A 23,273-nucleotide genomic window follows, 5' to 3' on the forward strand; every position below is an offset into this window, starting at 1 on the left:
TTGTATACACATGCAACAACCCATACCCCAATCTGACCCTGATGTTGTGCTACTGTCTGACACTGATTAATATGTCTTTCCTATTCTGAGACACCAGTCCATGAGGCGATCGTCCCAAGCGGGAGGTCAAGGGAGTTTTCCCCTCAACTGCGTGAGGGTTTTTGCCCCCTTCTGGTCGGTCTAAACTCCAGTTCGAAGTAATTTGTGAAGAATTTCGTTCAAAAGTAGCGTCGCTAACGAACGAGGTTCTGATGTTTATAGTCACAACAGGGGGTAATTGTAAGATAAGCTGACAAAGTCGCTTTGCAATTGCTTGTTCGTATTTCACCAGTTTGTGTGAGTTATAAAAATATCGTTGTCATAGAGACTTTGCCCTGCATAGTTGTCATACAAACTTTGCCCTGCATATGTTTAAACGTATCAGCCCAAATCTATGTTTGCACAAACTTTGCCCTGCAGACGTGTCAGCCCATATCACAAATATATAGACTCACCTCCTGTTCGTTCTGAGAGAGTTGCAAGGAACAGACTGTGCGTCCACACTGTTCGAGCTCTCCCCATTCTGCAGTCTAGTAATAAACTTATTTCCGAAATTGGTCTCACTCTTTCTGTGCCTGCTCCTGAAGCCAGAACAGACCCAACAAGGGGGTGCATAAGAACACTAGGTTGTCGTCAATGTATTTCACCATGAATATGTTGATTGGACCCCCGAGAACATCGTTAACTAGGTTCTGAAAAACCAGAGGGGGCATTAGTGAGATCGAAAGATATGATTAGACATTCATAAAGGTTAATTCAACATGGTTTTCCACTCTGCACCATTCCTAATATAGATGAGATGATGATCATAAAGCGTTGAGCAGATTTAGCTTGGTAAAAACAGTAGCGCTATGAAAAGCGGTGGACTCGATCTTAATGATGATGTGGTTCAGGGCTTGAAAGTTGATGCATGGCCGCAGGCCTCCGCCCTTGCCCTGAATGAAGAAACCTGCGCCAACTCGGGAGGAGAATGGGCAGATGGGCAGACTTAACTCTTCCAATATGTCTGGGAAGGGCCAGAAACTTAATGAACTTTTGACCAATCGGAGTAAGAAGATTCCCTCTTTGTTTCTTAAATATATAAAAGTCTTTACACTTCAGATAGTCTTGGTCAAACTACCACATCTCTGCTAAAGAAAGGATTGTTGTAGCAATGAGCCTTGTGCGCTGTATTTTACTCTGTCCGTGTAAATTGTTTAAATTTGAACAAAGCTAATATCCAATTTACCTAAACTGATCAAATGTAGCTAGAGGTGGTTAATTATATGTCCTTATTTACAGTAGCAGATAAATATGATTGCAAGGGGATATACACACCACAGTCTGTCTGTTTACAATGTTTTTGTGTTGTGAGTTATCCTGCTCCTCGTCGTGTCTTTCCCAGTCGAGTTTGTTTCTTTGTTTATTTTTCCCAGTTTTAAGTTTGTAAGGTTTTACTTTTAGTGTTTCTGTATTAAACTTTACACTTTTTCGTTGTCTGCTTACTGCTTTTGGGTCAACTCCGCTTCACAGCCAAGGCATTCATAAAAGAATACTCCCACCAATAATGGACCCAACAGGATCTCCCGCCTCAACTCTGACTTTCAGACTATCGATGGGCTGTTTGCTGTTGTATTCCCTTCAAAATATTCAGAAAATGATGCACACAAATGTCCTCACAATAGGATAACGTACGACCACTTGCCAACGAGAAGTAGTCTTGAATGCGCGATTGCGGGAGCTAACAGGCTAAGGAAGGAAAAACAGGAACAGCTCAGCCTACCCACGTATTGATTGTGGGTAATGAAGTTTTATTCTGAGAAAGGGTGCCATTGGCTATCAGTGTTGTGTGCATGAGTATACTTCATTACCCAGAAAGCCCTCTTTTTGCCCGCGCATGCGCATTTTCTGGTCCATGTGTAGGAGAAACTTGTGTGAAGAAATCGTTCAGTGCTCGTAGATATCTGTTATACACGAAAGAGATGCGACAAAAAAGAGCACGCTACAATGATAAACAGCCTCTCATGTCATGGCCACCTGGCTTTCTCGCATCTCGAAATTTTTCTCCTATCTAGAGCTAATTATTTGCTCGAAATTTTCCTCGTATCTAGAGCTAATTATTTGCTCGAAATTTTCCTCGTATGTAGAGGTCCCACTCAATGTTCCCTCTAATTTTTCGTTGGTCTGGGCAGAAAGACAACCTCCCTGAGCGCACTGAGTACCAGTGTGAGCGCAATCATCGGTACTCGGATGATTCGCCTAAAGACGTTTCGCCGACGGACGTTTGACAGACGGGCAGGTCGCTGAATAGACGTTCCGCCGAACGGCCGTTCGGCCGAACAGAGGTTTTGCCGAAACGGGATTCGCGCGCTCGCCCCGCCCCCGGATTGTGTGTGTACAAGTTTTTCAACCTCGGCCCGCGGGCCATATACGGCCCGTTAGGATTCTTAATCCGGCCCGCCGCCGGCATTGTCCAAATTATAGTAAAAATCAATGATTCATTTCCCTTTGCCGCTCATCACTCTCAATTTATTAGTCTACCATCAATGGCAGCCCAGGAATAAGCACTCTTGGGCGGGCATGGCAGCCCGGGAATAAGCACTCTTGGGCGGGCAGATGTAGCAGAAAATAGCCGTAAAATGACAGCAATTGGGTCAAATCCATCTTAAAACAGCATTTAATGATTAAATACAAATACTGGAGCTCTTTGGACATTAGAACCGAGCCCAGGGAAGTGAATTCCTCGGTAAAATGTCGCGATGGAGGCAAAAAACGTCTATATACGTCCATTCGCCAAACGGCTCAAAATGCTCTCAAATTCGGTCAAATCCCGCCAAAAACAGCGTTTAATGATTAAATACAAATACTAGTATTTGTATTTAATCATTAAACTAACAAATACTAGTATTTAATAATAATAATAATAATAATAATCGGACATAGGCCATGTCGTCATTACCACAACACAAAAAAGCCTACTTGTCATCACACGCAGAAACTGCGTGTGACGAAATTGATGGTGCTTCTCCATAAGCTACGTTTAATCGGCACAAGACCTAAATAAGTGTAAGTTACGGACTTGTAATTTGTCATTCCGCTGTTGTGAATACAGGTCGCTCCTTATTTTTTTTTTCTCTTACCTCTCGATTACATACAGGTCGCTTACCTCTCGATTACCGCACACTGTCTGCCACTTACCTTCCTTCAAGTCAGCTAGGAGGCGGCAGATCACCAACCAAACATCTAATCATATGCCGCAGAAGGGAATGTGTGTATGTTAGCGCGAGTTTAGATGTCTGATGGATGTGGGGAAAAAACTGTCCTTAAGCCTATTTGTCCGAGCTTTGTGGGACCTATAGCGTCTGCCAGAGGGCAGCAGCTGGAACAGATTGTGACCAGGGTGGTAAGGGTCCCCTATGATGTGCTTGGCTCTGCTGAGGTAACGCGGGCTGGCAATGTCTTCAAGTGAGGGCAGAGAGCAGCCGACAATCCTCTGGGCAGTGTTAATCACTTTCTGCATGGCCTTTTTGTCTGCCGCCGTGCTTCCAGCGTACCACACTGTGATGCCGTACGCCAGGATGCTCTCTACAGTGGTTCTATAGAAGGTTCTCAGAAGATTGGAGCCCAAGTTGTTCTTCCTGAGCACCCTGAGGAAATGGAGTCGTGTCTGAGCCTTCTTCACCACTGCCGTGGTGTTTGTAGACCATGAGAGCTTGTCCGTGACGTGGACCCCCAGGAATTTAAAGGACTGGACCCTGTCTACACATACTCCATTTATGAGGAGTGGGGCCAGATCTGTGCCGTGTTTGCGAAAGTCCAAGATTATTTCTTTAGTTTTCGTGGTGTTCAGTGTGAGATTGTTCACCGAGCACCACGAAGACAAATTGTTGACCTCATCTCTGTAAGCCGACTCATCCCCTCCTGAGATGAGTCCGACCACAGTGGTGTCGTCAGCGAATTTGATGATGGCGTTAGACTGGTGGGTGGGTGCACAGTCGTAGGTGTACAGGGAGTACAGAAGAGGACTCAGTACACAGCCTTGAGGGGAGCCAGTGCTTAGTGTAATGGAGGAAGAGAGGTGGGGACCAAGTCTAACAGTCTGTGGGCGGTTGGTCAAGAAGTCCTTTATCCAGCAGCAGATTGAAGAGGATAGTCCAAGGTGGGAGAGTTTGTCAGTCAGAATGTCCGGTTTTATGGTATTGAAGGCTGAGCTGTAGTCAATGAAGAGCATCCTCACGTAGTTCCCAGGGTGTTCCAGATGGCTCAGTGCTGTATGAAGAGCAATGGCAATAGCATCATCAGTGGACCTGTTTGCCCTGTAAGCAAACTGGTGAGGGTCAATTGAGGGAGAGATTGTATTCCTGATATGGCGGGCTACCAACTTTTCAAAGCACTTCATGATCACAGGCGTGAGGGCAACAGGCCTATAATCATTCATGCTGCCAATGGTTGGCTTTTTGGGGACAGGGATGATGGTGGCAGATTTCAGACAAGATGGAATGATGGATAGTTGCAGGGAACAATTGAAAATATTTGTGAAGACTCCAGCCAGCTGGTCAGCACAGGCTTTGAGCACCTTCCCAGGTACTCCGTCAGGGCCCGCAGCCTTCCTGGTGTTCACAGACCGCATTACCAGTCTCACTTCCTGTTCCCGGAACGTCAGTGTATTGCTGCAGGGTGGTGGTGGGGGTGTTGAGACTGGGCCTGATTTATCAGTCTCAAAGCGGGCAAAGAAACGGTTCAAATTCTCCGCTAGTGAGGCATCTGCATTAACAGACATAGTATTGTTGTTGTAGTTGGTTATATGTCGTATTCCTTGCCACATCTTCTTTGGGTTATTTTCTGTGAAGTGCTCCTCAATTTTTTTGGTATATGCTGCCTTGGCCTTTTTAATGCCTCTTTTCAGCTCAGCTCTGGCAGCGCTATATTTTATCTTGTCCCCTGATCTAAAGGCGGAATTACGGCATTTGATGAGTGCCTGTGTCTCATTGGTCATCCAGGGTTTTTGGTTAGGAAAAACCCGTATTCGTTTATCTATAGTGACGTTGTCGATGCAGGTTTTTATGTAAGAAAGAACAGAGTCCGTGTAGTCCTGGAGGTTGTCTTGTACAAAAAGTTCCCAGTTGGTGCGGGAAAAGCAGTCCTGCAGCTGAGAGAGTGCGTTGTCGGGCCAAGTTTTTATTGTCTTTATTTGTGGCGTTGTTTGCCTCCGGAGTGGAGTGTAAGCGGGGGTGAGAGATAGGCAGAGGTGATCTGATCCAGCTAGGTGGGGTAGGGAAGTGGCTTTGTAAGCATGTTTGATGTTAGAATAGACATGGTCAAGAGTTTTGTCTCCTCTAGTATTACAATTTACGTATTGAATAAACTTAGGTAAAACAGTCTTTAAACACGCCTTGTTGAAATCACCAGCGACAATAAAAACTCCATCGGGGTGAGCAAGCTGTTGTTTGTTAACAGCCGCTAGCAGGAGGTTAAGCGCCGTGTTAACGTTAGCATTCGGAGGTATATAGATAGCCGTTGCTATGACAACGGTAAGCTCTCTTGGAAGATAATAGGGCCTACATCGAATTGCTAATAACTGTCAATAATTTTACTGTCGCAACACCATTCATTATGTACATACATGCACAGTCCACCGCCCTTGATTTTGCATGTTAATACTTTAGAACGGTCGTTGCGAAAAAGCGTTCGGCTAGCTAGCGATACCGCCGCGTCAGGGATATGCGGGTGTAGCCACGTTTCGGAGATGATAATAATATTACAGTTTCTAACAAAGCTGTTGGTAGCAATACGAAGTTCCAACTCATCCATTTTGTGGGTGATGGATCGGGCGTTGGTCAAAAGGATACTTGGAAGCGGGGCTCGGTGTGGTTGGTGTTTGAGCTTAGCAGCAAGCCCCCCCCGGCATCCTCGCTTCTGTTTCCTATCCCTTCGCCGCCTGCGACGTGCTTTTGGTGGGCTGGCTAGCCACGGAGATCCCGGAGAGTGTGTTAAGAAATCGGATGTATCGCATATCCTTCGGATAGTGAGTAAATCCTGGCGACTGTAAGATAACGAACGACACCGAACTGGAGAGCTTAGAGCCGCAGCGTCAGTGCGCGCCGCCATCTTGCGTCATCTTGTCAAGTTTTGTATTTGTATTTAATCATTAAACTAACAAATACTAGTATTTGTATTTAATCATTAAACGCTGTTTGAACGAACGTTCATTCGGCGACCTGTCCGTCTGTCAAACGTCCGTCGGCGAAGCGTCTTTAGGCGAATCATCCGGTCACGACATCATCATTGCTCGCTATGGGCACACCAGTATCACACCTGCCACAAGCAGGTGCATGTCAATGTTCCCTCTAATTTTTCATGTAAAACATGCTGTAAAACACGAAAAACATAAAAGTGGACAGAGCTACTGCCACTGGCTGCCGCTTAAACGGTGCCATCATGGGGAAAGGGGTAAAAAAAGTTTGGATTTTATTTACTGCGTGCCATATGATTGCTGCTGCGCAGAGAAGACGAGAGTAGTGCGCAATTGCGCACGCGCGCAGCTTAGAGGGAACATTTGTCCCACTGTATTGTCACATTTTAGTATTGAAGATCATAACCACTAGATAGGTATGTTGTTACTTTGTGAGTAGGTGGTGAATTAGAACAATTAAAAAGAAGTTTTTCCATTGTAATATCCTGTTTTGGTGTTTTTTCAGAGGGTGGGACTGGATTAATTAGTATAAAGTTCATTTCTATAGGAAACATTGATTTGAGATACGAGTAAATTGACATACGAGCTCGGTCCTGGAACGCATTTAACTCGTATCTCAAGGCATTACTGTACTTATTCAAGGCTCTGTAACCCGAAAGTCATATCGTGTAATGGATCCCAATTGGAGTGTCGCAACTCTCTATACATGGCTGTGGCAACACCCAATAGAGAGCCCCTGCATGTTCGTCAGGGAAACCCCATGGCGTGGTTCTGTGTCAGTTTCGCTTGGTCCCGCGGTCGATGCCGGCAAGGGGGGATGGGCGCCTCTCGAAAGCAAAGATCCGAGACGGAATCAGATGTCTGTTACATATACAGCAGCACCCCATTAAAAAAATAGCAAATTCACATATACGATACATTTAACTAAAAACAACAGCAACAACAACAACAACTTACGTAGCTATTTAGTAGAAACCCAATGGATGCAGCGCGCTTGGAGGAACCTGGGGATTTACCTTTCCCATTATTCGTGGGAGAAGAGGAGAAGTTTCTTTCCGACCACTGGAGAGGGGGTTACTTTTAAGGCCAAAGGATACAAGAGACACCGCGGCCGACGGACGGGCCTACTGGTTTGCTTGGATTTTATGTTGGGCTACTCCAAGGAATTATATGCATTGGTGCATGTTTATCATGCAACTTTAGGTAAGTGACTGGTTGTTTTGGTCGTTCGTTATCAATTCTGTGGGACTCTGACAATATAGCAGCGTCATTATAATGATATCTCGATACAGCTAACTGAGCTAACTAACATAGCTGTTTAGCATCCTCTTAAGTTTCTCAAAGTAGATAGTGTCTCTTGTCTTTCGTATTTCATGATAGTGCAAGGGACCCGAATGTCCTTCGAAAATGTCTGCCATCTCGCGTTTTTCCTGTTTATAATTTTGTTATTGACCTCGTTATGAGCGCCTCGATATTTGGGGGGGTGATAGCGGGGTTTGGGTGATTCTACGGTCGTTACAGCGAAATTGTTGAGGCAAACATTCCATTTCAATATTTCCTGTGTACATACGTACAGATATGTAGACGTGTGTCTAGACAAGATTAAGTGAATACATTACATACCACGTTTTATTTAGCTGCTTCTGCCCCATTGTAATTTTTTAACTGAGCCCACTGGGTTTAGTTAATTTCATAAAGCGTGATGGTCCTTAAACACGAGACGCCGGGTCATTTATCCATATTTTAATTTACAAGATTTTATGAAGCCTTGCGATTAACATATTTGACCATATATTGTATCTTCGTATTTGTACAAAACCCTTAGATCCGATTGTGTTATAATTTGTTAGATCCAAATGTTTATTGTAGTCATACCCGCTGCAAAACTCGGAGGGCCCAGTCGAGTTTAATATAAAAACATCCACGATGCAGTTAGCAGGTATGTGGCTAGTAGTGTTAAGGCAAGCAACCAGCTGCTGCTCTAGCTCGCCTTTTCTCCCCTGAAATATTCTGAATGTAACACTTTCGCGAACCTTTTGGGTGACATGAAGGATTATTGTCGTGATATGACGATATCTGATCATGTCTGTTTTCGGTGTTTTGATGACAGGTCTCTAGCTATATTCCTAACTTGGCTAGGGCGTGTGAATCCGAAGCTGTGTCTGTTTTTTACCTCCTCTATTTGTGCAATTGCATCCTCCTGCGTGTGGGCAGTCTACTGAACCAATCAGTTTGGTTAGTAACTTACTCTTCTCCTCCCCCACCTGCCAACCAAAACCATTAACAGAAATGGGTGGTATAGTCGTACCTCTACTTACGAAATCAATTGTTCCCAGAACTTTTTTCGTAGCTTAAAAATTTCGTAAGTAGAGCAGTAATTTATATGTAAATTCTCTAATTCGTTCCACGGTCCTCACACAACTACCAACTAAACCCTTTAAAATTGACCAAAGTGTACCAATGTTGTATGAAAGATGTGAGTAAACACACAAAATGAGAGAAAATTATGAGAAAATGATTTATTAATGTCTTAAAATGAATAACAAGCATACAAAATCTATCCGTGTTGAAACGCAGGGGAACAAGAGGAAGCTAACGGTATGCTACAAAGAGATAGCACACAACCACTGTCAGACATACGACAACCACAAAAACATATGAACACATGTCTTATAAAGGTAACATTAAGAATTCAAACAACAACATTAACAACAATAAACATTACTGTTTTATGATTTTTTTTAAAAAATTAATTTTTCACTCATTTTATTAGTCGCCAGTGGTTCTTCTGTTTGGATTTCACTTGCTCTTCTGCCGTGCTGGCTGATGAAAAAAAAACTATCCAAAGATGATTGCCTTTGACGACTTTTAATAATGTTTCTATAACCTCGTCTGACCTGGCCTCCCCATGTGTGGACATTACATTTTTGGTTGTCAAAGAAAAGAAAAATGTTTTGTTAATGTTGAGTCGCTTGCATATCTTTGTACAGTAATGCCTCGACATACGAGTGCGCAGACATATGAGCAATTTGAGATACGAGTAAAATTTTGAGCAAATATTTATCTTGAGATACGAGTAAAATTTCGAGCAAATATTTATCTTGAGAAACGAGACATATTTTGACATACGAGCATACAGCGGACGCGAGAGGCTGCTCATAAGAACATCATGGGCACTGTCTTTCTGGTCGCAACTCCCTTGTGTAATGTCTCTACGAGCACTGGGCGGAGCGTTGCATTTTTTCCAGTGTTTTTTCCCCCCGTTAGTCAGTGCGAATGGTGGAGCTTGTTCGCCAATACGAGATGAGTACTACTTCCCTGGCATTTAAAACAATATCAATAAAGCACTATAAAACTTAGTTTTGCTCGTGCTGTCTTTAAAAAAAACAAGCTAGCGGCTAGCATAACATACGCTATCGGCTAGCATAACATACGCTACGGCTAGTACAACACATGCTAGCGGCTAGCATAACATATGCTAGCAGCTAGCATAACATAGGTACGCTAGCAGCTAGCATAACATAGATACGCTAGCCTAGTGTCATGCTAGGGCTTTATCCGACGAGACGCCCTATGTATTGACAAAAAACAGAAAATATACCCGGAACTTAGACTGCGCCCTTTCAGGCGGTGCGTTTTATAGGTGTGAAAATACGGTACATTAATCTTTTCACATGCCTCTAATTGTAATATTCAATAAATACACTTCTTGATAATTGTACTTGTGTACTTGTATTTTTGTAAAGGGGTGACCCTACTTTGCGTTTTTTTGATTATCACGGCCATGTCTGGTCTACATCCGCAAAAAATGAGGGATTAGTGTATTAATTTAATTTTTTTTATAAGATAAAAGAAAAATCGAGTTACATCTCGCCAATATTTCCCCAAAGGATTTTGGGGAAATTTAATGCAATTAAAGACGTCAATAGAATATGAACCATTCATTGAGCTGTACTGTAGTGTTTTCCGCATTATTATGCACCCCTTCAACGAATGGGCTACTGTACATTTTATTCATATACAGTCATACCTCGTCATACGACCGCTCGTCATACAATATTCTCGTCTTATGACGAAAATTTTGATCGAATAATTCGCCCGAGATACGATCAAAATTTCGTGACGCGACCAAGCCAGGTGGCCATGGCACTGTCTTTTTTGCATCTCTTTCGTGTATAACAATATCTACGAGCACCAAATGATTTTCTTCAGACGAGTTGGGACCAGGAAACGCACAACGCGGGAAAAAAGAGGGCTTTCTGGGTAATGAAGTATACTCGTGCACACAACGCCGATAGGCAATGGCACTCTTTCTCAGAATAAAACTTCATTACCCACAATCAATACGTGGGTAAGCTCAGCTGTTGCATTTCCTGTTATTATTATTATCTAATACGAGGAGTATTATATTACTTCTCGTTCGCTGCCCATAAGAACATCAGGGGCACTGGCTCGCAACTCCCCGCAATAGCATCCCCGGTAGCAACTCTCTCGTAGGCGCCGTTCAAAGCGGTTGCGACCACAGATGCTACAAAAAAGGGAGCCGCGAGCCAGCGCCCCCGATGCTCCCATGAGCAGCTGCGGACGGTGGTGCAGGTTTTGTCGTCATTAAGGAGAGTGCAATCATCCACCAATGGCATGGTGCCACTGGCAGCCGCAGCAGCTCCTACCACTCCACCTTGTTGGGAAATCCAACTCGGATCGCTGCCGCCTGTGCGACGAGGAAACAGAGTCGTCTGAACACTTATGGCTCCGCTGCCCGGCCTTAATGACCGAACGCTACCATCGCGGCTTGGGCAACTCCCTGGATGAACTTATCCGTGTTCCAGTGGCAGCTCTAGCGCTGCTGAGGGTAATCCTCAGGCGCCTGAGGTGAAAAAAAAAGAAGAAGAAGAAGAAGAAGAAGATGAGCAGCGGAGCGATCGCTGATAAAAGACTGCTTCTCGTTGGCAAGTGGTCGTGTGTTATCCGATTGTGAGGACATTTGTGTGCATCATTTTCGGAATATTTTGAAGGGAATAGTACAACAGCAAACAGCCCATCGATAGCGAACACGAGGGTGGAGGCGTGGCAAACAACTAACCCGGCCAGAACGGAGGTAAAAATAGATTAAAACAAAATTAGAATTCAGTTTTGTGTAAAGTTACATTAAACGTATGTTTGAGTGTGTCTGTATATATTAATCCAAGTTAATTTAAATTGGTTTGTTTCGTTTACGAGTGCGTTGTCGTGGGAAAACTGTACAGTGGTACCTCGACATACGAGTGCCCTGACATAGGAGCAATTTGAGATACGAGTAAAATTTTGAGCAAATATTTATCTTGAGATAAGAGACAAATTTTGATATATGAGCAGACAGCGGACGCGAGAGGCTTCTCATAAGAACATCATGGGCACTGTCTCTCTCCCCGCAACTCCCTCGTGTGATGCCTCTCTGGTCGCAACTTCCTCGTGTAATGTCTCTGCGAGCACTGGGCGAAGCGTTGCATTTTTTTCAGTGTTTTTTTCCCCGTTCGTCAGTGCGAATGGCCTATATACTAATTCTCGTTGGCAAGTGGTCGTGCGTTATCCTATTGTGAGGACATTTGTGTGCATCATTTTCAGAATATTTTGAAGGGAATTCAAAAGCAAACAACCCTCGATAGTCTGAAAGTCAGGGTTGAGGCAGGGCAAATTGAGCCAACCCGGCCGGGAGAAGAAAGGTATAAAAATTTAAAACAAAATTAGAATTAAGTTTAGTGTAAGGTAAGATTAAACTTATTTTTGAGTGTGTCTGCATCGTAATCCAAGTTCATTTAAATTTGTTTATGTTATTTTACGAGCGCGTTGCCGTGCAAATATATGTAATTTGTTTTTAGTTCATTTCTGTGGGAAACGTCCATTTGAGTTGTGAGCAAATCGACATACGAGCTCAGTCCCGGAACGCATTAAGCTCGTATCTGAAGGTACCACTGTATTAGCAAAAACAGAAATCACATTTCGGTTTAATTCATGTACCAAAACATTAATGTAATGTGAGACCTTCCCAAACTTTTCAAACTACAGTGGTACCTCGACATACGATCGTAATCCGTTCCGAGACTGAGATCGTATGATGAGATTCTCGTAACTCGAGTGGACGTTTGCCATTGAAATGAATGGAAAACAAATTAATTCGTTCCAACGCTCTGAAAAAACACCAAAAACAGGATATTGGATTGGAAAAAATGTTTTATTTCTTCTAATTCGCCATCTATTAACAAAGTAACACATAACTAGTGGTTTAATAGTAATAAAATGTGTTTAATCTAACTAAAATTGGGCAGATTTCGCCGACGGGAGACGGAGACGTTTGGGGGTGTGGGGGGGTGGGGTTCGTTTTATTTCCACGACAACGCACTCGTAAACGGAACAAACAAATTTAAATTAACTTGGATTAATATATACAGACACTCAAACATACGTTTAATGTAACTTTACACAAAACTGAATTCTAATTTTGTTGTAATCTTTTGTTTTCTTCGTTTTCCGGGTTGGCGGTTTGCCACGCCTCCACCCTCACGTTCGCTATCGATGGGCTGTTTGCTGTTGTACTACGTATTCCCTTCAAAATATTCCGAAAATGATTCACACAAATGTCCTCACAATAGGATAACCCACGACCACTTGCCAACGAGAAATAGTCTTGTAGTACATTTTAGCGATCGCTCCGCTGTTCATAAAGACCGGCTCGCAACTCCCTCGTTGAAATGGCTCTGGCGCAGCCGCTTTGAACGGCGCCTATGAGAGAGAGTTGCGACCAGAAATATTACAAAGAGGGAATTGCGAGCCAGTGCCACTGATGTTCTTAGGAGCAGCGAACAAGAAGTAATATAATACTCCATGTATTAGATAATAAAAATAACAGGAAATGCAACAACTGAGCTTACCCAAGTATTGATTGTGGGTAATGAAGTTTCATTCTGAGAAAGATTGCCATTGCCTATCGGCGTTGTGTGCACGAGTATACTTCATTACCCATAAAGCCCTCTTTTTGCCCGCGCATGCGCGTTGTGCGTTTCCTAGTCGATGCGTAGTAGAAACTCGTCTGAATTAATCGTTCAGTGCTGGTAGATATTGTTATACCCGAAAGATATGCAAAAAAGGCTTGGTCGCATCACAAAATTTTGATCGCATGACGGGCGAATTATTCGATCGAAATTTCCGTCGTAAGACGAGAATATTGTATGACGAGCGGTCGTGTGACGAGGTACCACTGTATTATAGTGGTGCCGCTACTTGTTTTGGTACAAATATGCTTTGTCAAGGACATGAAACTGTCAAGACGATTGCCATATTCCATGGCTATGACCGTGTTGTCATGTATCTCTGGGACACTTTCCTTCAAGCTGTGAGTCATATTGAAAGTTTCTAGTTTTCAGAATTTGTTAGAAGTATTAAAAAAAGTTTATAAAAATGTCAAAATCCACGCTAAAACTCACAGGCGGAAGACAGATGAAAAATGGCGTAAGTCGGGCCACCACTTCTCTCACCGCCGAAGAGGAAGCAATATGTCATAGAATAAAAATGGACGCGCCGAATACCATATAAAGTGCTTATACGCGACGTCTTGCCATTACTTGTTTTGTTGCGAGTGAGTTTCGCATCGCGCATGTCACCTCTTGAGAAAGACTATTTTTTTTGAGTCGCTGTTGAAAATGCCTCCTAAATATTGACGTTGCTTGATATGCTAAAGGCGTAGCACTCCATTGCGACATAAATACATTTACATTGTGGCGTTCTTTTTTACATAATTAAGCTGGTAGGAACCATGTTAATGTTAATTGGCTCCGCCGTGCGGTTAATACTGAGACACGCGGGAAGTGAACGCTCTCCCCTCTGGAGGTACACGAGTGTTGTGACGATCTGTATGCTGCGAATGAATAAAAATAAATTCTGCAAATTCTCGTGTGGATGAAGACACCCCGCCTCCAACTTTGAGGAATAAAAAAAATGAACCAGCATTTACGGTCGTAAAGCTGGCATGACGATAGGACAACACACTGCATGGGGCCACTCAGAAGGAGACTGATGACAACATGGTTGGAGCCATTCAATTTGGCAATCGTTTTGAGACAACAACAGCAATATTTTTACAAGAAAAATTCATCTCAAATCTGACAAAGAGGACTTGGACTAAAGCTTTCTTTATTATTTAAATTAAGCAGAGAATTTAAAACAAAATTAGAATTACCTTTAGTGTAAGATTAGATTAAATTTATTTTTGAGTGTGTCTGCATCGTAATCCAAGGTCATTTAAATTTGTTTGTTATGTTACGAGCGCGTTGCTGTGCAAAAAGTTCCCCCTCTCCCCCCCTGTCCATCTCTGTCCGCGAAATCCGTATAATTTTAATAATATTAAACACAGTTTAGTACTATTATACCACTAGTTATTTGTTAGTTGTTAATAGATGGCGTATTAAAACAAATAAAAATGTTTTTCCAATCCAATATCCTGTTTTTGGTGTTTTTTCAGAAGGTTGGAACAAATTGATATGTTTTTAGTTCATTTCTATGGGAAACGTTTGTTTGAGTTACAAGAAAATCAACATACGAGCTCAGTCCCGGAATGTATTAAGCTCGTATCTCGAGGTACCACTGTATAAGGTGCACCAGATGATAAAATTAGTGCATTAATCCCTCGAATGTTGCGGATAATGTAGACCAGTCATGGCCGTGATGATAAAAAAAAAACGCGAAGTAGGATCACCCCTAATATTATTACCATACTACATGTTTTCTCTCTTATCCCAAAATACAAAAGTACCGGGTACAATTATCAAGTAGTGTATTTATTAAATATTACAGTTATGATCATATGAAAAGTCCAATGTATAAATATCTTAATATAATGTATATATTAAAAAAATGTAAATACATAACTACAGAGATGCAAGCTTAATGCGTTCCAAGACCAAGCTCATATGTCAATTTACTCGTATCTCAAATCATTTTTTCCCATAGAAATGAACTAAATACAAATTAACCCCAGAGCTGCCAACCTCCATCGACTTCATTTCAGGAGTACCCTTGTCCTGAGTTTTTCCGGAGTGAATGCAATTCACGCAAAATCAATATAAAATGTAAAAAAACAAAAACGTAGTACAATTTAAATCAAACTGTTATTATCATGTTTTTACATAAATTGAAATATTGCGTTTTTGCAAACTATTGAAAACGTACAGCATGATTAAAATAAGTAATGTAAGTGACATTTTTTTTTAAATTTTCGGACTTTATGGAGGTTGTCCGGGGTCCTGGAGTTTATGTTGTTTGTCCAGGTAATCCGTTCCCAGCCTTTGAAAATAAACCAAAAACAGGATATTACAATGGATAAACATCTTTTTATGTATTTCTTATTCACCACCTACTCCTAAAGTAAAAAATACCTATCCAATGTTAAATACTAAAATGTGACATTATTCAATACAGACAGACGTAATGGACTGAGAGAGAGAGAGAGAACATAACATAAACTTTAAATTTACCTTAAATGAACTTAGATTAGGGGCGGCTTGGAGGCTTGAGTGGTTAGCACGTCGGCGTCACAGCTCTGGGGTCCTGGGTTCAAATCCAGGTCAGTCCACTTGTGTGTAGTTTGCATGTTCTCCTCGGGCCTTCGTGGTTTTTCTCCGGGTACTCTGTTTTCCTCCCACATTCCAAAGACATCCATGGTAGGCTGATTGGACACTCTAAATTGCCCCTAGGTATGGGTTTGAGTGTGAAGGGTTGTCCATCTGCTTATGGCCTGTGATCGGCTGGCCACCGAATTAGGGTGTCACCCCCGCCTCTGGCCCAAAGTCAGCTGGGGTAGGCTCCAGCACTCCTCCTGCGACCCTAGTGAGGATAAAGCGGTTCAGAAAATAAATGAATGAATGAAGACAAACACTTAAATTAGTGTAACTTTGTTGTGCTATAACCGAGGCAAAGGTGTTAATGTATTACACCGCAGCTTTCGAGTAGCAACTAGCTGCTCCCCCGTGCCTCACAACCGAGTGTATACTATCACAGTTAGTTTTTTAAAATTAGCGAACCAGCCACGATTCGCTTTGAAGGGTTCAGCTGGTGTCTGATGCTTGCTTTGCTTCAAGTCCATGTATATTCCGCTGGCTTTTTCGCAGAACATCAACTCGGTCACGCTACCTCCCGCTCACTGTTTATCTTTTAACCATATTAAACGAAGGCTCTCCATCTCGTTATGAATGCCACTGTGCAGCTTGGAAATGGTGGTTAGCTCTTCATTGCACTGGCTTGCTTTGGATCCATTGTTTTCCCTTATTTTTGCACGTACAGTGGTACACCCAAAACAAGATATTGGATTGGAAAAACATTTGTATTTGTTCTAATTCGCCATCTATTAACAAAGTAACAAATAACTAGTGGTTTAATAGTACTAAAATGTGTTCAATAGTACTAAAATTAGACAAATTTCGCGGAGGGGAGAGAGAGACGGACAGAGAGAGAGGGTGGGAGAGAGAGAGACTTTTTGCACGGCAACGCGTTCGTAAAATGACAAACAAATTTAAATGAACTTGGATTACGATGCAGACACACTCAAAAATAAGTTTAATCTAACCTTACACTAGACTTAATTATAATTTAGTTTTAAATTTTGATACCTTCTCCCGGGTTAGCTCTATTTGCCCCGCTTCCACCCTGACTTTCAAATGCAACCTATCGAGGGTTGTTTGCTTTTGTATTCCCCGTCAAAATATTTCGCAAATGATGCACACAAATGTCCTCACAATAGGATAACGCATGACCACTTGCCAACGAGAAGTGGTATATATACGCCATTCGCACTGACTAACGGGAAAAAAACACTGAAAATATGGAACGCTCAGTATTCGTGGAGACATTACACGAGGGAGTTGCGACCAGAGAGCCATTACACGAGGGAGTTGCGACCAGAATGACAGTGCCCATGATATTTTTATGAGCAGCCTCTGGCGTCCGCTGTATGCTCGTATATCAAAATTTGTCTCGTATCTCAAGATAAATATTTGCCCAAAATTTTACTCCTACCTCAAATTGCTCGTATGTCGGGGTACCACTGTGTTAATTCAAAAAAAATGCTACTTTTACGGCCGGTGCTAGTTTCGTATGCCCGTATCTCAAATTTGTCTCTTATCTCAAGGCAAAAATTTGCCCGAAATCCTCATCATATCTCAAATTTCTCGTATGATGGGGCACTCCTATGTTACTTAATGTACTTAAAATAGTGTACTCACAGTGAAGATAGTTTGCTTAATGTAAATCGTAAAAAACAGGTGAATGGGAGTTTTAGTTCAAGTCCTTGAAGGGGAGCCCCTCTCTCATCATCACCATTGGCCAGCAGACTATTTTCAGCCTCACGATAGAGCTGGGGGATATGACAACAATTGTTATCACGATAAACAAAAATTATGAGTCTATCGATGGGGTGCTGGGGGGGTGCTGGAGCCGATCCCAGCTGACTCTGGGCCAGAGGCGGGGGAGACCCTGAATCGGTGGCCAACCGATCGCAGGGCACAAGAAGGACAACCATGCACACTCACACCCATACCTAGGGGCAATTTAGAGTGTCCAATCAGCCTACCATGCATGTTTTTGGAATGTGGGAGGAAACCCACGCAGGCCCGGGGAGAACATGCAAACTCCACACAGGTGGACGTGACCTGGATTTGAACCCAGGACCCCAGAGCTGTGAGGCCGACCTGCTAACCACTCGTTCCACCGGGCTGCCCTGACAAAATATCAAGTGTATAAACTCTGTTTACACAGTTATGCATATGTAAATACTGTTATATATTAATATTTAAATATAATATCTGTATAATAAATGTATAAATACTCTACTCACAATGACAATAGCTCTTCTGCGATTGATTTTACGCAAAAAAATATGAGAGACCTGTTCAGATGAAAATAAATATTTACTGCACAGGTTATTGAAAGCTTTATTCCAATTCAGGTAATGCCTCTCCGTCAGGATCGACGGGCATTGGATCATCGATGTAATCTTCAGCAGGCGTCGTAGGGGCAGTAGGTGGAACTTTGAGTCCCAAAGTGGCAAGTAATGACTGTGTATGTAACGTTTATTCCAACATGTACAATATCTATGTTCAGAACAGCTCTTACAATGTATTGGGATGATGAGGATTCATTCGCTCTTATGCCAACTCTGTCCAAACGTTTGGCATCCCTAGGGCTATTTTCAGAAGGATCATTATCAGCCCCCTTAAAATATTCTTTAGACCCACTAAATGTATTTACAGTAATCTCTTGAATATCACGGTTAATGTAGACCAGACATGGCCGCGATAAACGAAAAACCGCGAAGTAGGATAACCCCCATTATAACTAGCACAATACATGTTTTCGCGCCTACAGTGGTACATCGAGATACAAGCTTAATTCGTCCAAGTCCTCTTCATCAGATTTGAGAGGCATTTTTCTTGTAAAAATATTGCTGTTGTTGTTGTCTCTCAAAACGATTGCCAAATTAATGGCTCCAACCATGTTGTCATCAGTCTCCTTCTGAGTGGCCCCATGCAGTGTGTTGTCCTATCGTCATGCCAGCTTTACGACCGTAAATGCTGGTTCATTTTTTTTATTCCTCAAAGTTGGAGGCGGGGTGTCTTCATCCACACGAGAATTTGCAGAATTTATTTTTATTCATTCGCAGCATACAGATCGTCACAACACTCGTGTACCTCCAGAGGTCTCAGTATTAACCGCACGGCGGAGCCAATTAACATTAACATGGTTCCTACCAGCTTAATTATGTAAAAAAGAACGCCACAATGTAAATGTATTTATGTCGCAATGGCGTGCTACGCCTTTAGCATATCAAGCAACGTCAATATTTAGGAGGCATTTTCAACAGCGACTCAAAAAAATAGTCTTTCTCAACAGGTGACATGCGCGATGCGAAACTCACTCGCATGGGCACTTTATATGATATTCTGCGCATCCATTTTTCTTCCATGGCATATTGCTTCTTCGGCGCTGAGAGAAGAAGCGGTGCCCCGACTTATGCCATTTTTCATCTGTCTTCCGCCTGTGAGTTTTAGCGTGGATTTTGACATTTTTATAAACTTTTTTTAATACTTCTAACAAATTCTGAAAACTAGAAACTTTCAATATGACTCACAGTTTGAAGCAAAGTGTCCCAGAGATTCATGAAAACACTTTCATAGCCATGGAATATGGCAATCGTCTTGACAGTTTCGTGTCCTTGACAAAGCATATTTGTACCGAAACAAGTAGCGGCACCACTATAATAGTTTGAACAGTTTGGGAAGGTTCCACATTACATTAATCTTTTGGTACATGAATTAAACAGAAATGTGATTTCTGTTTTTGCCAATACAGTGGTACCTCTAGATACGAGCTTAATGCGTTCGGGGACTGAGCTCGTATGTCGATTTACTCATAACTCAAATGAACGTTTCCCATAGAAATTAACTAAAAACAAATTAATTCGTTCCAACCCTCTGAAAAAACACCAAAAACCGGATATTTGATTGGAAAAACATTTTCATTTCTTCTAATTCACCATCTATTAACCAAGTAACAAATAACTAGTGGTTTAATAGTTCTAAAATGTGTTTAATAGTACTAAAATTAGACGAATTTCGCGGAGGGGAGAGAGAGAGGGAGAGAGAGAGTGGGGAGCGGAGAGAGAGACTTTTTGCACGGCAACGCGTTCGTAAAATGACAAACAAATTTAAATGAACTTGGATTACGATGCAGATAGTCAAAAATAAGTTTAATCTAAACTTACACTAAACTTAATTCTAATTTTGTTTTACATTTTAATACCTTTCTTCTCCTGGGTTGGCTCTATTTTCCCCGCCTCCACCCTGACTTTCAGATGCAACCTATTGAGGGTTGTTTGCTTTTGTATTCCCCATCAAAATATTCCGAAAATGATGCACACAAATGTCCTCACAATAGGATAACGCACGACCACTTGCCAACGAGAAGTAGTGTATATACCCCATTTGCACTGACTAACGGGGAAAAAAACACTGAAAAAATGCAACGCTCTGCCCAGTGTTCGTGGAGACATTACAGGAGGGAGTTGCGACCAGAGAGACATTACACGAGGGAATTGCGACCAGAGACATTACACGAGTGAGTTGTACACGAGGGAGTTGCGACCAAAAAGACGGTGCCCATGATGTTCTTATGAGCAGCGTCTCGCGTCTGCTCTATGCTCGTGTATCAAAATTTGTCTCGTATCTCAAGATAAATATTTGCTCGAAATGTTACTCGTATCTCAAATTGCTCGTATGTCGGGTCACTCGTATGTCGAGGTATTTCTGTATACAGATATACAAGATTTTACGATTATCCCGGCCGGCCATATCTCTTCTACATTATCCACGAAATTCGAAAGGATTACTATATGACTCTTTGTAAGAACTGTTTCAATTTCCTTCTTTTCTCTCCTCAGGTTCCCAATGACCGTAAGCCGGGGGCTACGGCTCAGCGGCTTTCCGCCATTGGACTGTTTTTTCACTCTAGTTGGAGCTCTGTGAGTTGTCCCCCCACGTCCCTTCCCCTTACGCCCCCACATCATCCATCCTGCCCCCCCCTCTTCCCCTTTCTCCCAAGTGTGGCTGTGCTGGACGTCATGAGCATAGTAATCGCTTTGGGAGTCACCACACCTGAAGCATCTTACACAGAAATGGCTGCTGGATCAGAGTAAGTCATTGCTGACAAATAAGTTATGATGTAAAGGAAGAGAAAAGATTAATTATGAAAAGAAAAGGTTAAATACTTTTACCCAGCAGCTACACCCAACCAACAGGAATTCCCTACACAAAATATATTGCTTTTGTGTAGGGTTCTCAAACTTGCAGCCCGAGGGAGAATTTAGGCTCGCAGAACAAAATTTTGCCCCCCGTTTTCTGACGTTAAAGGTCCTGTAAGGTCCAATTAAAATATTTTTGCACTGTGTAAAAGTAAAGACAGTTGTTAACAACCCTGAGAAATTTGAATGAATTAAAAAAAATGCTTTAAAAACTGCTGGTCCCGTCAGTGTTACGATTCTGTTGGTGTTTCTTTGCCAACTGTCAATCTTGGTGCTTGTCTAGCATCAAACTCATGCGTGTTTGAATCATTTGAGCCAGATACTATTGCGTCGCAAGATTCACATTCTAATTCTGAAGTTGAATTGACAGCGTTTTTCTGGATGTTCCTGCAGCAGAGCGGGTCATTATTGCATCCTTTTAAAATGTCAATATATATATTATGGTCTTCAAATTTGCGTTGTCTGTTTTAACATCCAAATTTCCATCTTTTTAATCTGTAAAATGGATAAAATTGTGAATGAAATCGACACAATTCAATTGATTGATGACGCCAAATATTTTTAGAAAGGAACAATTTTCAACCTCCACCCATTGTAGTCAAGATGTAACTGCTCACCGAGGAGCTGAATGGAGGAGGTGCAACTGAGATCGGGTGGCGTTATGGCGATACTCTCCAATTAACCAAATAGCATGTTACTTCCAGTTAAAGTTTACAAAACTGCCCTTTGTTAAAATGCTCACTCGCTGCAGAGATGGGGATAATCTGGTATTTGTATCCCTTTGTTATTGGAAGAATTGGTATGCCCTGTTAGTAGACTGCAGCGTCGCCAAATTTTGACAAGGGAAGAAATTAAAACCTGGGTGTCCGGTTCACCAATTAGACATTTGTAAGCATGCAAAAACAAAGAGCTGGACACTCTTCTGATCAGGAGAGCCTGGACGATTTTTCTATGCCTTCTCTGGGCTGTCAATCTTTTTATTTGTTTCCACAGCCCTAGTTACATAGTGTTCAAACTATAAAGGGGAGGGGTTGAGCAAGCAGCTTGGACGAAATTTGGTTGTCTGTGTGTGAGAGCCTAACTTGGTGTGTATTACATGCAACAGCAAAGCAGCTTCAGATGCAACATAAAGTGGCAAGTTTTGACTTTTTCTTCTTGGTTGATAGGCTGCCACTCTGAGTTTCGTAGCAAAATCGCAAAGAAAAAAATTGTAATGAGTTAATTTTTTTTTACATTTCAGGTTGGATTTTATTATGTGCGCTGCATATGTTTGCTGTGCGCGGAGAACACTGGAGTAGTGGGCAATTGCACATACGGGCATCTTAGAGGGAACATTGCTTTCAATGGCTGACCGTTAGAAGGTCACCAGCAGGTTGGTGTTTAGTTGTTCCATGCTGCGAATGTTCTCTCAGGAAATGCTGCTGCTCCTTCCTGCCGAGTGCTGTGGTGTTTGCTGTCCAAGTGAGATCAGCATAGATATGGACACCCAGGAATTTGAAAGTCTGCACTCTACACATTCGGCATTGATATACAGGGGGCAGGAGCAGCTTTGTACCATCAGAAGTCCAGGATGAGTTATCTGGTTTTGGAAACGTTCAGCGCCAAGTTGTTGAGAGCGCACCACTCGCTGAGTCTAAGGACCTCATCTCTGTAGGCCGCCTCATTCGCCTATCTGATCATTCCCACCACCGTTGTATTATCCACAAATTTCACGAAGATGTTCTCAGGGTCTACAGTTGTGTGTGTTGAGCAAGTTGAATAGTGGACTCAGCACACAGACTTGGGGTTAGCCAGTGCTGAGCATGCAGGCGGATGAGAGGTGGCGACCCAGCTTCACATGCTGCGGTCGGTTGACCACAAAGTCCTTAATCCATGAGCAGGTAGAATGTGGGAGCCCCAGGTTGGCCAATTTGGAGATAAGAATGTCTGGGATTATGGTGTTAAAGGCGGAGGTCTAGTCGATGAAGAGCATTCTGACATGCTAGTTGGTCAGCACATGTCTTACGTACTTTCCCTAGTATTCCATCCGTTCCTGTGGCCTTGCTGGGGTTGATAGCACGGAGCTCACATCTCACATACAAAACCTCTACGGTGAGTGGGGTGAAGCTTTTTCCAGAGGTTGGTGTGGGATGTATTGGAGGTTTAGGTGGTATGACTGAGTGCTGGGGTTGGGACTTAAAAGTGGGTTTAGTTACTCTGCCAGTGCCGCCCGCATCTGAGTCCAGAGGAGTTGTAGCTCGA

At 42.5% G+C, this 23,273-nt stretch overlaps 1 protein-coding gene across 10 annotated transcripts in view; it reads left to right on the top strand.

Moving 5' to 3' along the window:
• Positions 1-6,940: 6,940 nt before the first annotated feature.
• The window catches only part of setd5 (SET domain containing 5), a 163,461-nt gene continuing 147,128 nt past the window's right edge, over positions 6,941-23,273 (top strand). For 5 of the 10 annotated variants that reach the window (XR_013300580.1, XR_013300581.1, XM_077602794.1 and 2 more), the window contains exons 1-4: positions 6,941-7,414; positions 18,183-18,295; positions 20,673-20,753; positions 20,834-20,923. Coding sequence is in view for 8 of the 10 variants with exons in the window: in XM_077602794.1 (XP_077458920.1) it covers positions 18,288-18,295; positions 20,673-20,753; positions 20,834-20,923 (179 nt within the window). In the remaining 2 variants the exon portion in view is untranslated. Of the gene's footprint in view, positions 7,415-18,182; positions 18,296-20,672; positions 20,924-23,273 lie in introns of all 10 variants that reach the window. The other 5 variants (XM_077602789.1, XM_077602795.1, XM_077602791.1 and 2 more) reach the window with 3 other exon arrangements.

This window comes from Stigmatopora argus, chromosome 6 (assembly GCF_051989625.1).
Source record: "Stigmatopora argus isolate UIUO_Sarg chromosome 6, RoL_Sarg_1.0, whole genome shotgun sequence".
NCBI classification, from domain to species: Eukaryota; Metazoa; Chordata; class Actinopteri; order Syngnathiformes; family Syngnathidae; genus Stigmatopora; species Stigmatopora argus.